Source organism: Crotalus tigris, unplaced genomic scaffold (genome assembly GCF_016545835.1).
Source record: "Crotalus tigris isolate CLP2741 ecotype Arizona unplaced genomic scaffold, ASM1654583v1 scf7180000017614.5298720, whole genome shotgun sequence".
In the NCBI taxonomy this organism is placed as follows: domain Eukaryota; kingdom Metazoa; phylum Chordata; class Lepidosauria; order Squamata; family Viperidae; genus Crotalus; species Crotalus tigris.
Window position 1 is genome coordinate 53,394 of NW_024096513.1, and position 14,388 is coordinate 67,781.

Genomic DNA, 14,388 nt, shown 5'->3' on the forward strand with positions numbered 1-14,388 from the left:
CTCCTGCGAGTCCCTTGGACTGCAAGGCATTCAAACTGGTCAGTCCTAGAAGATATCAACTCTGACTGCTCTTTAGAAGGCCAGATGCTGAAGTCGAAACTTAAATATTTTGGCCACCTAATGAGAAGGAAGGACTCACTGGAGAAGGGCCTAATGCTGGGAAAGATTGAGGGCAATAGAAGAATGGGACAACAGAGAATGAGATGGCTGGATCAAGTCACTGAAGCAGTAGGTGTGAAAAATGAATTCCAGAAGATGGTAGAGGACAGGAAGTCCTGGAGGAACGTTGTACATGGGACCACGATGGGTCAGACACGATTTAGCAATTAACAACAACAACAAAATATTCAAACTGCCAAACACACATTGGGGAAATATGCACTCTGAATGAAACTCCTTAGAAAATGAGGTTGATGTGTCCTTTCACCAGTTTTAATTCTGGAGGCCATATTGTCTCAAAATCCAAACTGTCTACACATCTGGAAGAGGTATTTTCGGGAATAAAATATGTATAATTGTATATTTTCTTAATTTGGAATTATCTAGTCCATCCCTCTGCTCAAGCAGCAGACCTTATACCAGTGATGGCGAACCTTTTAGAAATTGAGTGCCCAAACTGTAACCCAAAACCCACTTATGCATCTTTGGGTGCTGGGTGGGTGTTGCCCATTGGCTGGGTGTGGCCCATTGGCTGGGCGTGGCCCATTGGGTGGGTGTGGCCCATTGGGTGGGTGTGGCTGTGGTAGTAATGGCAGACTGGGTGGGACTAAAAGCTTCAATCAATCAATTCTAACTTTGCAAGATTTTTTTTTTCTCATGAGAAGTTGAAATTGACTGATTGATTGAACCTTTTTTTTATTTTTGCACACAGCGGCGGAGGCCTAAAGCAAAAAGGTTTTATAAAACCCAGCTGAAGGCCTAGGACAGGGATGACAGTGCACAGGCCCACAGAAAGGGCTCTAAGTGTTGCCTCTGTCACCTGTGCCATAGGTTCGCCACCACTGCGTTATACCATTCCAGACAAATGATTGTACAGTCTGTTCTTTGAAAAGGAGGAGGAGGGGGGAGGGGGAGGATGAGGAGGATAAAAGAGTTGGAAGGGACCTTGTAAATCTTGTACTCCAACCCCCCATTCAAGGAGGAGACCGTATTCCATTTCATACAAAGGTTGTCCAATCACTTCTTAAAAACCTCCAGCGCTGGAACATCCACAAACTCTGGAGGCAAGTTGTTCCATTGATTAATTGTTCTCGCTGTCAGGAAATTTCTCCTTACACTCACCAAAAAGCTGAGACTGTTAATAAAATAATGTATCATTGATGATTGGCACCAGAAAAAAATGTCTGAATATTTTAAATCTTTGCTGAAAATGAACCGTTTTCTTAGGATTGGAATGTGAATTACAAAATGCACATAGAAGTGATGCTCACACAAATGTATTAGTCAATGCCCTGAGGGGCTCTTTTATCCCAACAGATATGTAAATCAAGACACCATTTCCCCTTTAAAGGAGCCCCATAGTTTCCCTTTTCAGAAAACTCCCACCAACATAAACCTTGTGCTATTTCCAGAATCCTCTCTTGACAATTCCCTCCACTCATTAGAGTGAGCAAAATGTGGCAAAACATTCTCTTCATACTACTAGTCCTCAAAGGTAATTATTTCCCCCATATAGTTCCATGTTCTGCTCCTTTATGCAGGTGATCTCATTAAAAAAATGAAATAAAATAACTTTTTCTTCTTAGGAGTGCAGTCTCAAGGACAGTTGGTGGAATCTGGAGGGGATGTGAGAAGACCTGGAGAGTCCCTTCTTTCTCTCCTGCCAAGGTTCTGGATACAACTTCGGTGGCTACAGCATGAGCTGGGTGAGACAGGCTCCAGGGAAAGGACTGGAATGGGTTGCGTACATCTATCATGATTCCAGTGGAAAGTTCTATTCTGACAAAGTGAAGGGACAATGCCCAAAGCCAGCTGTATCTGCAGATGAACAGCCTCAAAGCTGAAGACACAGCAGTCTATTATTGTGCGAGAGACACAGTGAGTGGAAGTGAATCTGAAGCTTGGCAAAAAACAGCCATTCTTCAGAGCAGTTTTTTAACTTCACTGGATTGGTCAATGAGGATTGATTAATATCTAGGGAGAACTTCAGAATATTTTATTCTGGGTATCAGAGAGTTTGCTGTAAGAAAATATAGGATGATGAAAATGGCTTAAAAATTCCCATTTCATCTTCCCTGTTTATAAGGTGATCTATCCTGAGGGAAAAAAATACAAGGAATGGAATATTGTCCTTTAATATCACAGCAGAAGTCTGGAAATTAATCTCATGGTGAACCTCCTAAATATCCAAACTGCCATTCACATATGGAGGAAACACCTGCATTAAAACAAAATCCATGGAGAATTAGGAACATGCTTCCCCTCCTCATTTTTGACACTGGGGGGCAATGTTGCTACATGAAATCCCATTGTGTGTGCAGGGGGAGGTAGGGTGTAAAAAAACCTGTAATTTGATATTTTGGAGGCCAGTTATGTTTTTATTTTATTTCTGTAATAATTCTCTGAAAATATCTCAAGAAAATTTCACATCTCAGGATGGTACAGTGTGCACTGGGAAGCTGAGACTTTTCATCAAATAACATATTGTTGGTTTTGTCACCAGAGAAACTGTTTAAACATTTCAAACCTTTGCTGAAAATGAAAACAAAATGAAATGGGTTATATTATCATATTCATTGAATGTTTAAACAGTTAAAACATTATGGAGGTGAATGCATACACCAACCCAGAAAATTTTACAGTTTCTCTTAATGTATCTCAAAATAATTTAATTTCTCAAGGCACCAAAATCCTTGCTGGGAAGCCCTATCTGGCTTTATGACAGAAAACCTAGAGCAAACAAAATGTTTTGGATAATACGAAGATAATTGTTTATCATTTTGTTTCAAATAAGAGGGTGTATTTGGTCACAATGTGACGTAAATTTGATTTGGTGAGTTGAGTGGCCCAACTATTCTAATGACACAATGTTCCTTGAAATTTAGCTGCCATTTATTTTTCATAAAACAAAGGAAGGGTAAGGAGGCTGTCTTGTAGTCTGATGTGCTAGCCTTTTTATATGTTCTCTAATAAGTAAATTAGTTTCACCTCTATTAACCTGAATCATTTTGAGAAGGGCTGAAATTTTTCAGTCTTTTCTGTTAGTTAATGTGCAGCATTCCTATTAACTCACTTCCTTCCATTCATTAGAGTAATCAAAAATGTTACTAAACCTTGTGTCCTTACTAGTAGTCCTCAAAGGTAATGATTTCCACTATATGTTTTATTTCCAAATTCTGCTCTTAGATGCAGGAGATCTCATTAAAATATATTCCTTTTAGGAGTCCAGTCTCAAGTGCAGTTGGTGGAGTCTGGAGGAGATGTGCGAAGACCTGGAGGGTCCCTCCGTCTCTCCTGCCAAGCCTCTGGATTTGATTTCAGCAGATATGGCATGGGCTGGGTGAGACAGACTCCTGGGAAAGGACTGGAATGGGTTGCAAGCATGGCTACATCTAGCACTTACTACTCAGACAAAGTGAAGGGTCGCTTCACCATCTCCAGGGACAATGCCAAAAGCCAGCTGTATCTGCAAATGAACAGCCTCAAAGCTGAAGACACGGCAGTCTATTACTGTGCAAGAGGCACAGTGAGAGGAAGTAAATCTGAAGCCAGGCAAGAACCTTCCTTTCTTCAGAGCAGCTCTTCAATTTGACTAGATTAGTCAATGAGGATTGATCTTTTTTTTCCCCTTTCTCTCATTCTTCCTTCCCCGCCCTGAGCAATTCTGGACAAACTGTCAAACTAAAAGAAACACGTGTCTTAGAAAACAATTAAACCCATCAGTCTCACTAGGTAGAACTTTTGTAACACTAACAAGACAGACATAAACCATACAGAGAAACACATTTACATGAACAAAGAAATACTTCCCAAGGACAATATTAATCACTACTGGTCCAAACAGACACAAACTAGATGGAATTAAATGAACATTTTTTTAAAAAAAAAAGCCAAATCATAATCTCAATAACTTGAGGGGTATAAGAACAGGACCCCTCACCTTGGGAAACTATTAGCTAGTCCAGAAACCATCCCTGTACCATTACTCCATCTGGTTTCTGTAAATAAACCTACTTTCTGGCAGCTTTTTTCATTCTGTATCATTTCTTCCAACTGAGCCGAAGGTCTGCTTCCCAGCTGGAGACCCGAATCATGGGAAATCTTCCCACAATTCATAAAACAAATGTCATTAGATATTATCTCATTCTGAAGGACTGATAATTATTATTTTTTAAAAAATATTTTTGTACTAATTCACTGAAAAGTTCTCAAGAAAATTTCACATCTCAGTGGGCTACAGTCTTCACTGTGAAACTGATATGCATACAAACATACATACATACATACATACATATATATACACACATTGGTGGATTGTTGGTTTTGGTCTCCAGAGAAACTGTCTAGGTATTTCAAATCTGGAAATAAAAACAAAAAAAAGGGATTATATTATCATATTCAGTCAACATATCAAACAGTTTTGGAGGCCAGATATTTTTATTATTATTATTTCCTTAATAATTCATTAAAACATTCTCAAGAAAATTGTACGGTTACTCAATGTGAAACTGAGAAATTTCATAAAAAGATAGATTTTGCGTTTAAGTCACCAGAAAAACCTATCAAGCTATTTCAAATCATTGCCTGGAAATGGAAACAAAGTGAAAGGATTACATTATCATATTCAGTGAACATATAAAACAGTTAAAACAATACAGATACTAATACATACACAAATCTAGAAGATTTTAAAGTTTCTCTCAATGGATCTGAAAATAATTTAATTTCTCAAGAGACCACAATCCTTACTTGAAAGCCCTATGTGGTTTTATGACAGATAACCTAAAGCAAAGAAAATACATATATTTTGGATAATACAAAGATAATTATTTATCTTTTTTTTTAAATAAGGGGGTGTATTTGGTCACAATATGATTTAAGTTTGACTTTGTGAGTTGAGCTAACTAGCCTAGCTGAAACAGTATTCTTTGCAGTTCAGCTGCCATTTAATGTTTTTGGGATTTTTTCATAAAATAAACAATAAAGAGAGTTCATATGTTGTATTTTTCAGGCTTTTCTCTTATTTAATAAACAATAAATTTGCCCTTCCAGCTATTAATTCACAGAAAAATAATTGGCTCCCAATCCCTTTCTTAGGAGTGCACTGTTAATTACAAAATGCACATGCAAGTGATGTTCACAGAAGTGTGTTTGTCAAGGGCTCTTTTATCCCAACAGATATGTAAATCGAGGCACCATTTCCCCTTTAAAGGAGCCCCATGGTTTCCCTCTTCAGACAACACCCAGGAACACAAACCTTGTGCAATTTTCTCTCTTGTCTCTTGTCAATTCCCTCCATTCATTCAGTGAAAATGTGGCTCAACCTTGTGTCCTTACTAGTAGTCCTCAAAGGTAATTATTTTCCCCCATACAGTTTATTTCCATGTTCTGCTCCTCTAAGCAGGAGATCTCATTTAAAAAAAAAAATATTTCTTTTTAGGAGTCCAGTCTCAAGTCCAGCTTGGTGGAGTCTGGAGGGGACGTGAGAAGCCCTGGAGGGTCCCTCCGTCTCTCCTGCCAAGCCTCTGGATTCACCCTTCAGCAGCTATGAAATGCACTGGGTGAGACAGGCTCCAGGAAAAGGACTGGAATGGGTGGCATACATAAGCTCTGGTTCTGGTACTATACTACTCAGACAAAGTGAAGGGGCGCTTCACCATCTCCAGGGACAATGCCAAAAGCCAGCTGTATCTGCAAATGAACAGCCTCAAAGCTGAAGACACAGCAGTCTATCATTGCATGGCTGACACAGTGAGAGGAAGTGAATCTGAAGCTTAGACAAAAACCTTCCTTTCTTCAGAGCAGCTCTTCAATTTGACTAGATTAGTCAATGAGGATTGATCTCTGTCTAGAGAGAACTTCAGAATGGTTTATTCTGGGCATCAGAGAGTTTGCTGTAAGAAGATATAGGATGATGAAAATGGCTTGAAAATCTGTTCAATCTTTCCTGTTTACAAGGTGATTTATGTTCTAGAAAAAAGATGGAATGGAATATTGTTCTTTAATATCATGGCAGAAGCCTGGAAATGAAACCTCAGGGTGAACCTTCTAAACATCCAAACTGCCATTCTCAAATTGAGGAAACACCTAATTCTCCTTGGAGAATTAGGAACATGCTCTCCCTCCTCATTTATGACACTAGGGGGCAATGTTGTAACATAAAATCCCACTGTGGATGCATGTGGTGGGGTCAGAGATAACTACCCATTAGCACCCAAAGGAAACACTTGAGACATCAAAATTAGTCCAAACCCTGAAACAAGTGGGCAATTTCCTTTGGAAAAAGAAATTTTACAATTAAATATTACAAAGGAAACCCAGACCCATAAACCTGGCATCACAGAATGTAGATGCATCCAGGAAGGATGGGGTACCTCAGGAAAAGAACCATTTAAGAGATAAGCCAAACCAAACTTTAAATCCAAAGAAAAGTTTGTTTTTTTTTTTTCCCTGTCTCTCATTCTTCCTTCCCTGTCGTGACCAATTCTGGGCAAACTGTCAAACTAAAAGAAACACGTGTCTTAGAAAAAATTATACCCATGAACCTCACTAGGTAGAACTTTTGTAACACTAACAAGACAGACATAAACCATCACATACATGAACAAAGAAATATTTCCCAAGGACAATATTAATCACTACTGGTCCAAACAGACACAAACTAGATGGAATTAAATGAACATTTTTTTTTTCAAAAGCCAAATCATAATCTCAATAACTTGAGGGGTATAAGAACAGGACCCCTCACCTTGGGAAACTACTAGCTAGTCCAGAAACCATCCCTGTACCATTACTCCGTCTGGTTTCTGTAAATAAACCTACTTTCTGGCACCTTGTTTAATTTGGTGTCATTTCTTCCACATGAGCCAAAGGTCTGCTTCCCAGCTGGAGATCAGAATCATGGGAAATCTTCCCACAATTCATAAAACAAATGTCATTAGATATTGTCTCATTCTGGAGGACTGATAATTATTATTTTTAAAAAAATATTTTTGTATTAATTCACTGAAAAGTTCTCAAGAAAATTTCACATCTCAGTGGGCTACAGTCTTCACAGTGAGCCTGATATATATATATGTAGGTCTTTGGTTATTCGGGTTTTCTCCAGCGTAAAATTGGAAGTTTCTTGGCAACGTTTCGACGAAGTCCCATTCTTCATCTTCAGGACTTCATCGAAACGTCGCCAAGACACTTCCAATTTTGCACGGGAGAAAATCCAAATAACCAAAGACCTATATACAAACACCCACAAAAATCTCAGAAAACAAATCTATATAATGGTGGATTGTTGGTTTTGATCACCAGAGAAACTGTCTAGGTCTTTCAAATCTTTGTTGGAAATAAAAACAAAATGAAGGAATCGTATTATCATATTTAGTGAACATATAAAACAGTTTTGGAGATCGGATATTTTTATTTTATTCTATTTCTGTAATAATTCCTTGAAACATGCTCAAGAAAATTGTAGGAGTACTCAATGTGTAACTGAGAAATTTTATTAAAAGATTTTGCATTTAAGCCACCAGAAAAAAACTTATCTAGGTATTTCAAACCTTGACCTGGAAGTGAAAACAAAGTGAAAGGCTCATATTATCATATTTAGTTATCATATAAAACAGTTAAAAAACTATAGATACTAATACATTTTGTGTATTTTTCAGGCTTTTCTTTTATTTAATACACAATAAATTTGCCCTTTCACCTGTTAATTCACAGAAATATAAATGGCTCCCAATCCTTTTCTTAGGGGTGCAATGTTAATTACAAAATGCACATGCAAGTGATATTCACAGAAGTGTGTTTGTCAAGGGCTCTTTTATCCCAACAGATATGTAAATCGAGGCACCATTTCCCCTTTAAAGGAGCCCCATGGTTTCTCTCTTCAGACAACACCCAGGAACACAAACCTTGTGCAATTTTCTCTCTTATCTCTTGTTCAATTCCCTCCATTCATTCAGTGAAAATGTGGCTCAACCTTGTGTCCTTACTAGTAGTCCTCAAAGGTAATTATTTTCCCCCACATACAGTTTATTTCCATGTTCTGCTCCTCTAAGCAGGAGATCTCATTTAAAAAAAAACAATCTTTTCTTTTTAGGAGTCCAGTCTCAAGTTCCAGTTGGTGGAGTCTGGAGGGGATGGTGAGAAGACCTGGAGGGTCCCTCCGTCTCTCCTGCCAAGCCTCTGGATTTGATTTCAGCAGCTATTGGATGGGCTGGGTGAGACAGGATCCTGGAAAAGGCCTGGAATGGGTGGCATACATAAGTACTGGTTCTAGTACTATTCGCTACTCAGACAAAGTGAAGGGCCGCTTCACCATCTCCAGGGACAATGCCAAAAGCCAGCTGTATCTGCAGATGAACAGCCTCAAAGCTGAAGACACAGCAATCTATTACTGTGCGAGAGACACAGTGAGAGGAAGTGAATCTGGAGCCAAACAAGAACCTTCCTTTTTTCAGAGCAGTTCTTCAACTTGACTGAGTCCCACATCCTGGATTAGTCAATGAAGATTGATTGATTTCTAATGAGTACTTCAGAATATTTTATTCTGGGTTTCAAAAAGTGTGTTGTCAGAAAAATAAAATAAAATCCAAGTACCCTGTCCCTATTTAGAAGGTGATTTGGTTTCATTGGAACGGAATATAGTCTTTTAGTATCATGGTGGAACAGTGGTTCTCAACCTTTCTAACGCCGTGACCCCATAATACAGTTCCCCATGTTGTGGTGGCCCCCAAGTGAGTGTGGCCACCAATAAGAGGGAGTAGGACAGCTAGGGAAAAGGGAACAAAATGGTGGACAGCATGGTTTGGCGACCCCCATGAAATGGTTGTTCGACCCCAAATGGGGTCCCGACCCTGTTGGAGTTGTAGCCCCCTCCTCGCCCCCTCCTTGCCCTTTCATTGCCCTTTCTAGAGGAAACGTCTGCGGCAAAGCTCGCTAGCTCGTAACACAAATGGCAAACCGCATGACAGTTAAACAGGATGTTATGCAGAACTAAGCTCGAGAAGGCACTAACCACAGGGTTTTGTTTTGTGTCGCCAGGTGGGCAATATAGGTCAAACATGACATGTACTCTTGACATGCTCTGAGACTAAGTAATGGGAGTGGTTTTAAGCTTATGGCGCAGCAAGAAATTATATGTATGGCACAAATGTATCACATGTAATCAATGCTTATTTGCATATTGTAATCAATAAAGTAGTTCCCGGACTTCGGTTCGGGGCAGTCCCACCCCAAGAAAGCCTCTGTGTCAGGAGTCTTCTTTAGTGTCAGCTTGTGGGATCTGCCCCACGTATGGGGGGATAGCAAAAGTGCAATCCCCTCAGGTGGTGACCCCGACGTGATTCGACCCGCAAGTCGAGTGTATGTCCTGTTGCAACTCTCAGGGCCGGTCGTCGCAGAACGAAGTACCCTCCTAGACGTGTATGTCCTGTTGCAACTCTCAGGGCCGGTCGTCGCAGAACGAAGCACCCTCCTAGACGTGTATGTCCTGTTGCAACTCTCAGGGCCGGTCGTCGCAGAACGAAGCACCCTCCTAGACGTATATGTCCTGTTGCAACTCTCAGGGCCGGTCGTCGCAGAACGAAGTACCCTCCTAGACATCTCTTGGTACCCTCATACTTCACTCGGCAGGACGCCTACTGCAATTCAGGGCCGGTCGTCATGGAACGAAGTACCCTCCTAAAACTCGTGAGTATGGGGGCAGAATTCTCTAAGCCTCAGGTTGCGCACCTCCACGAACTTAGGGAATTGACCAAGACCCGACTTAATGGTGGGAAAAATCTGGCCGTTCCCACCAAGTCAGACCTGATCAGTCTGCTAAAATATATTTATCAACAATGCCCAGCCTACCCCGAGGAAGGGTCACTTAAAGAATCTGTATGGATTAAATTAGGAACATATTTTCATGAGTCCCCTAGGGCTCCGCCGAAAATATTGATCACTTGGCGGATTGTCATGGAATATTTAAAAATACACAAGAATACCATGGTCGGGGCTTCAGACCCCCCGCCGCCATATCAATCTGGCATTCAGAACCCTCCCCAGATAGAACCTGTAACGGTGGCACAAGTAGAAGCCACGGCCCCGGCTCAGACCGCTCCGAAAACATCAGAAACACCTGCCGGCGCTATTGCTCAAGCGCTGGCTAGAGCTAAACTTTCGGGCGATTTAGAATTAGATGAATATGAAATGTGCTACCCAGTAGAATTTGACACAAATGGGGCTCCATATATCGAACCAGTCCCTATGAAGTTAATTAGGGATATTAAGCAAGCTGTCAATACGTATGGCATTCAAAACTCTTATGTCATAGGGTTAATAAGTAATCTAGCCAACTCCTTTTACATGTTGCCATCCGATTGGAAAAATTTGTGTCGCATGATTTTGACAAGTTCACAGTTTGTGGTATGGGAATCAGAGTATAAGAGGGAAGCAGAAGCCATCGTTAGAAGAATCGGGGGAAACTTGCAATTGGAACAATTGATCGGCGAAGGACGTTATGCTTCTCCTAATATCCAAAAGAACATGTCACGCGCTGCATTTGCTCATTCTAGTTTAGCAGCGCAAAATGCTTTTTCAAAGATAGACGACCCAGGCTCTTCTGCCGCAGGGTCGTTCGCAAAAATTTATCAAGGGTCCAGTCAGTCCTATGGAGATTTCATTGATCAGTTGCAGAAGGCAGTTTTTAGAGAGATCCGGAATCCCATAGCACAAAAGGAACTTATAAAAAAACTAGCTTATGAAAATGCCAATGAAGATTGCAGACGTATCATTCAGCCTCTCCTCAGCAAGCCTGATGCCGAACTGGCAGATTACATCCAAGCATGCCGAATCGTCGGCACCAATGTCCACAACATGGAAACTTTAGCAATGGCATTGCAAAACATCAAAGGGGAGACGTCTAAGAATGGAAACTGTTTTAACTGTGGCAAGCCCGGTCATTTTCGAGCACAGTGTCGAGCCCCTGGGGGCGGCGCACATCAGTCAAATTCAAATCAAAACAAGCCGAAAACTGTGTGCCCCCGTTGTAAAAAGGGCTATCACTGGGCTTCCCTGTGTCGTGTGAATCCCCCTCCCCAATCTGCCAACAATAACAACCAGAACCAGGGAAACTAGTGGGGGGGCACTCAGCCAGCCCTCTCCCCAAGGCTGATTCTTTGGCTACATTTAACTTAAAAGAAACCTTTATAACATCTATGCATGCTGTTGCTGCCGAAACTGTTTCTATGCAAATACCTGGTCTTACATATTTTCTTCCTCTTACTTTACCTGATGTTTCTATGCCGACAAAAGTCCCCTTGCTTTGCTATCCGGCTAGAGACCTCATCTCCCGCGGCGTTTTCGCTTCCCCTTTCTTGGTTGACTCCGATGATTTTTCTTCTCTGGCTCTAATTTGCATTGTTGACGCTCCTTTAGTCATCTACAAGGAAGACCTGGCTGCAATTGTGATGCCGGTGGCCCTGGAGTTCGATCCCCTCGCTTATGAGGACATGGAGCCGATTGTTCCCCCCAACCCCTCTCTTAACAATTACCGAAAGCACTTTCTTGACCACCCATTGCTTGCTTTCACTTCCACTATTCATTCGGATAAGCCTTTTGTTACCTTTGTGTTAAATAATCGTTCTTTTTCAGGCATAATAGACACCGGAGCAGATATTTCAGTAATTAGAACCTCTGAGTGGCCTGCTGACTGGCCCACCACCTCTTCCCCTGCCGTCCGAGGCGTCGGAGGCATCCAAACGGCCCGAATTAGCACCTTGCCTCTGTTAGTCACTTCCTCTCACACCGACAAACAGGCACGTATTCGCCCTGTCGTCCTTCCCCTGCAAGTTAATCTTTGGGGTCGGGATCTTTTATCCCAAATTGGGGCCACATTAACCTTTTAGGAATGGCAAAAACTGCCCCCACCCCTCTATCCCTCACTCTTTTAGACCCCACTCCTGTTTGGGTGGATCAATGGCCCCTAACAAAAGAAAAATTGGAAGCATTACAACAGCTAGTCAATAAGGAGTTTCAATTGGGCCATCTGGTTGCATCTACTAGTCCTTACAACTCACCTGTTTTTGTGATAAAAAAGAAATCTGGAAATTGGAGATTTTTACAGGATTTGCGTTCCATAAACAGACTGATTGCTCCTATGGGACCCTTCCAACTGGGACTTCCCAACCCAAATTTAATCCCAAAAAATTTTTCTTTAATTATCATGGATCTAAAGGATGCGTTTTTTTCCATCCCTTTGGATCCCAAAGATCGCCAATTGTTTGCCTTTACCATACCAGTGTTTAATAATGCATACCCATCTGAGCGTTTTGAATGGACAGTTTTGCCTCAAGGAATGATAAACAGTCCTACAATGTGCCAATATTTTATTTCCTTTTTGTTGAAGCCATTTCGTGTGAAGTATCCCACCTTTTTATTTTATCATTACATGGATGATATTTTAATTGCCTCTTCTGCTTGTTTTGAGATTGTGTCCACTGTGGCCGCTGAGCTTAGAGACCACATGGCTAACAATGGACTGACAGTGGCACCCGAAAAAATTCAAACAAAAGAACCATTTTTGTATCTGGGCCATAAGGTCATAGCCTCCAATTCCTCTCCAATACTGCCCCAATTAACACTTCCCAATCCTGCTACCCTTGTTCAGATGCAGCAATTTTTGGGAACCCTTAATTGGGCACGACCATATATGGGCTTAACCACCTCACAATTGGCACCTCTTTTTTCAGCCTTGCAAGGTCACAAATCTCCCGGTGACAAGATTTTTCTAACATCTGAACACCTGGAAATTCTCAAATTAATCACTCAAATGTTGTCTGTCAAATGGGTTGATCGTGTCTTGCCTGATGTTCCTTTGTCTCTTATAATTCTAAACACCCTTCTTCTACCCACGCTGGTTGTGGTCCAAATTGCATCGCCTTTGATGATTGTCGAATGGATGCATTTGCCCCACACTCCACGCAAAACTATCACCTCTCGTTTTCCCCTGTATGCTTTTCTGTTGTTCAAAGGACGTGCTCGATGCCGCCAACTAACAGGCACTGAGCCAGTCGCTCTTTTTGTCCCCCTGCGACTCCCTCTGTGGGAACAGGTGTACAGGGAATCCGAAGAACTCCAAGCTGCTCTAGCCCAGTGGCCAGGACAGGTTAAGTATCATTTCCCTGCTGACCCCCGTCTGACTCTTGTCCAAACTGTCCCAGTGAAATGGCAATCTCCATGTGTGTCTTTTCCTATTCCTTCTGCCCCCACAGTCTTTGCAGATGGAAGCGCCCACACAGGCGTTTGTGCTTTCTTACAGGATGGTGTTTGGCAAACCCATCGCACTCATGGCCACAAGTCTGCCCAGAGGGCTGAAATGGCCGCTTCTGTATTGGCCTTTTCTATGTTTAAGGATTCTGCCTTTAACTTAATTGTTGACTCTTTGTATGTTGCTCATGTTGTTAGTAATATCTTTCAGTCCTATCTTTCACCTTCATTAGACTCATCTCTAATGGCTCTTTTTTGTCAACTACAAGACTTAATCCATGCCCGTGTCCACCCTTTTTTTATCGCCCACATCCGAAGTCACCAGCCCTTTCCAGGCATGCTGACAGAAGGTAACGCAAAGGCGGATGCGGCAGCAAAGGAGCCTTTAACAAAGGAACCTTTGAGTGAAGAGCCTCATCAATTTTTTCCCGTGACTCCGCTCACGGCCTGGGAAAGTCATAGTTACTTTCACCAAAATAAAAAAGCCCTCATGAAACAGTTTTCATTGACATCGGCCGAGGCTTCGGCCATCATCCAGCAATGTGCCACCTGCAGTTTACAAGCACATGCTATACCAATGGGAGTCAACCCACGTGGGTTGGCCACTTGTTCCCTATGGCAAATGGATGTCACTCAATATCCCCCTTTTTCCCCGTGGAAGTTTTTACATGTTTCAATTGATACTTTTTCAAATTTTATTATGGCCTCCCCCCAAAGGGGCGAGGCTACGAAGCACGTAATTAATCATTGTCTCCGTACATTTGCAGTGATGGGATGCCCCAAAGAGTTAAAAACGGATAACGGCTCAGCGTATAGCAGCGCGCCGTTTTCCTCTTTTTGTCAGAAATGGGGAATTGCCCACAAGTTTGGGATTCCTTGGAATTCTACCGGTCAAGCGATCGTTGAACGTGCTAATCAGACCCTAAAAAACATGCTAAAACGATTCGAACAGGAGAAAAGAACTCCTGGCCTCCCCTCACTGCA

General features: G+C 41.7%; 2 gene segments (V, D, J or C); both read left to right on the forward strand.

Annotated features, from left to right (window-relative positions):
- Window positions 1-1,029: 1,029 nt before the first annotated feature.
- Window positions 1,030-4,485, forward strand: LOC120300823. The segment is given in 3 exon segments: window positions 1,030-1,654; window positions 1,746-1,865; window positions 3,381-4,485. Coding segments are annotated over 3 exon segments (531 nt in total).
- Window positions 4,486-7,839: 3,354 nt separating this feature from the next.
- On the forward strand, window positions 7,840-8,558 carry LOC120300832 (the record flags this gene model as incomplete). The annotated part of the segment is given in 2 exon segments: window positions 7,840-8,162; window positions 8,255-8,558. Coding segments are annotated over 2 exon segments (438 nt in total), but the record flags the coding sequence as incomplete, so codon positions are not given.
- Between the last annotated feature and the right edge of the window lie 5,830 nt (window positions 8,559-14,388).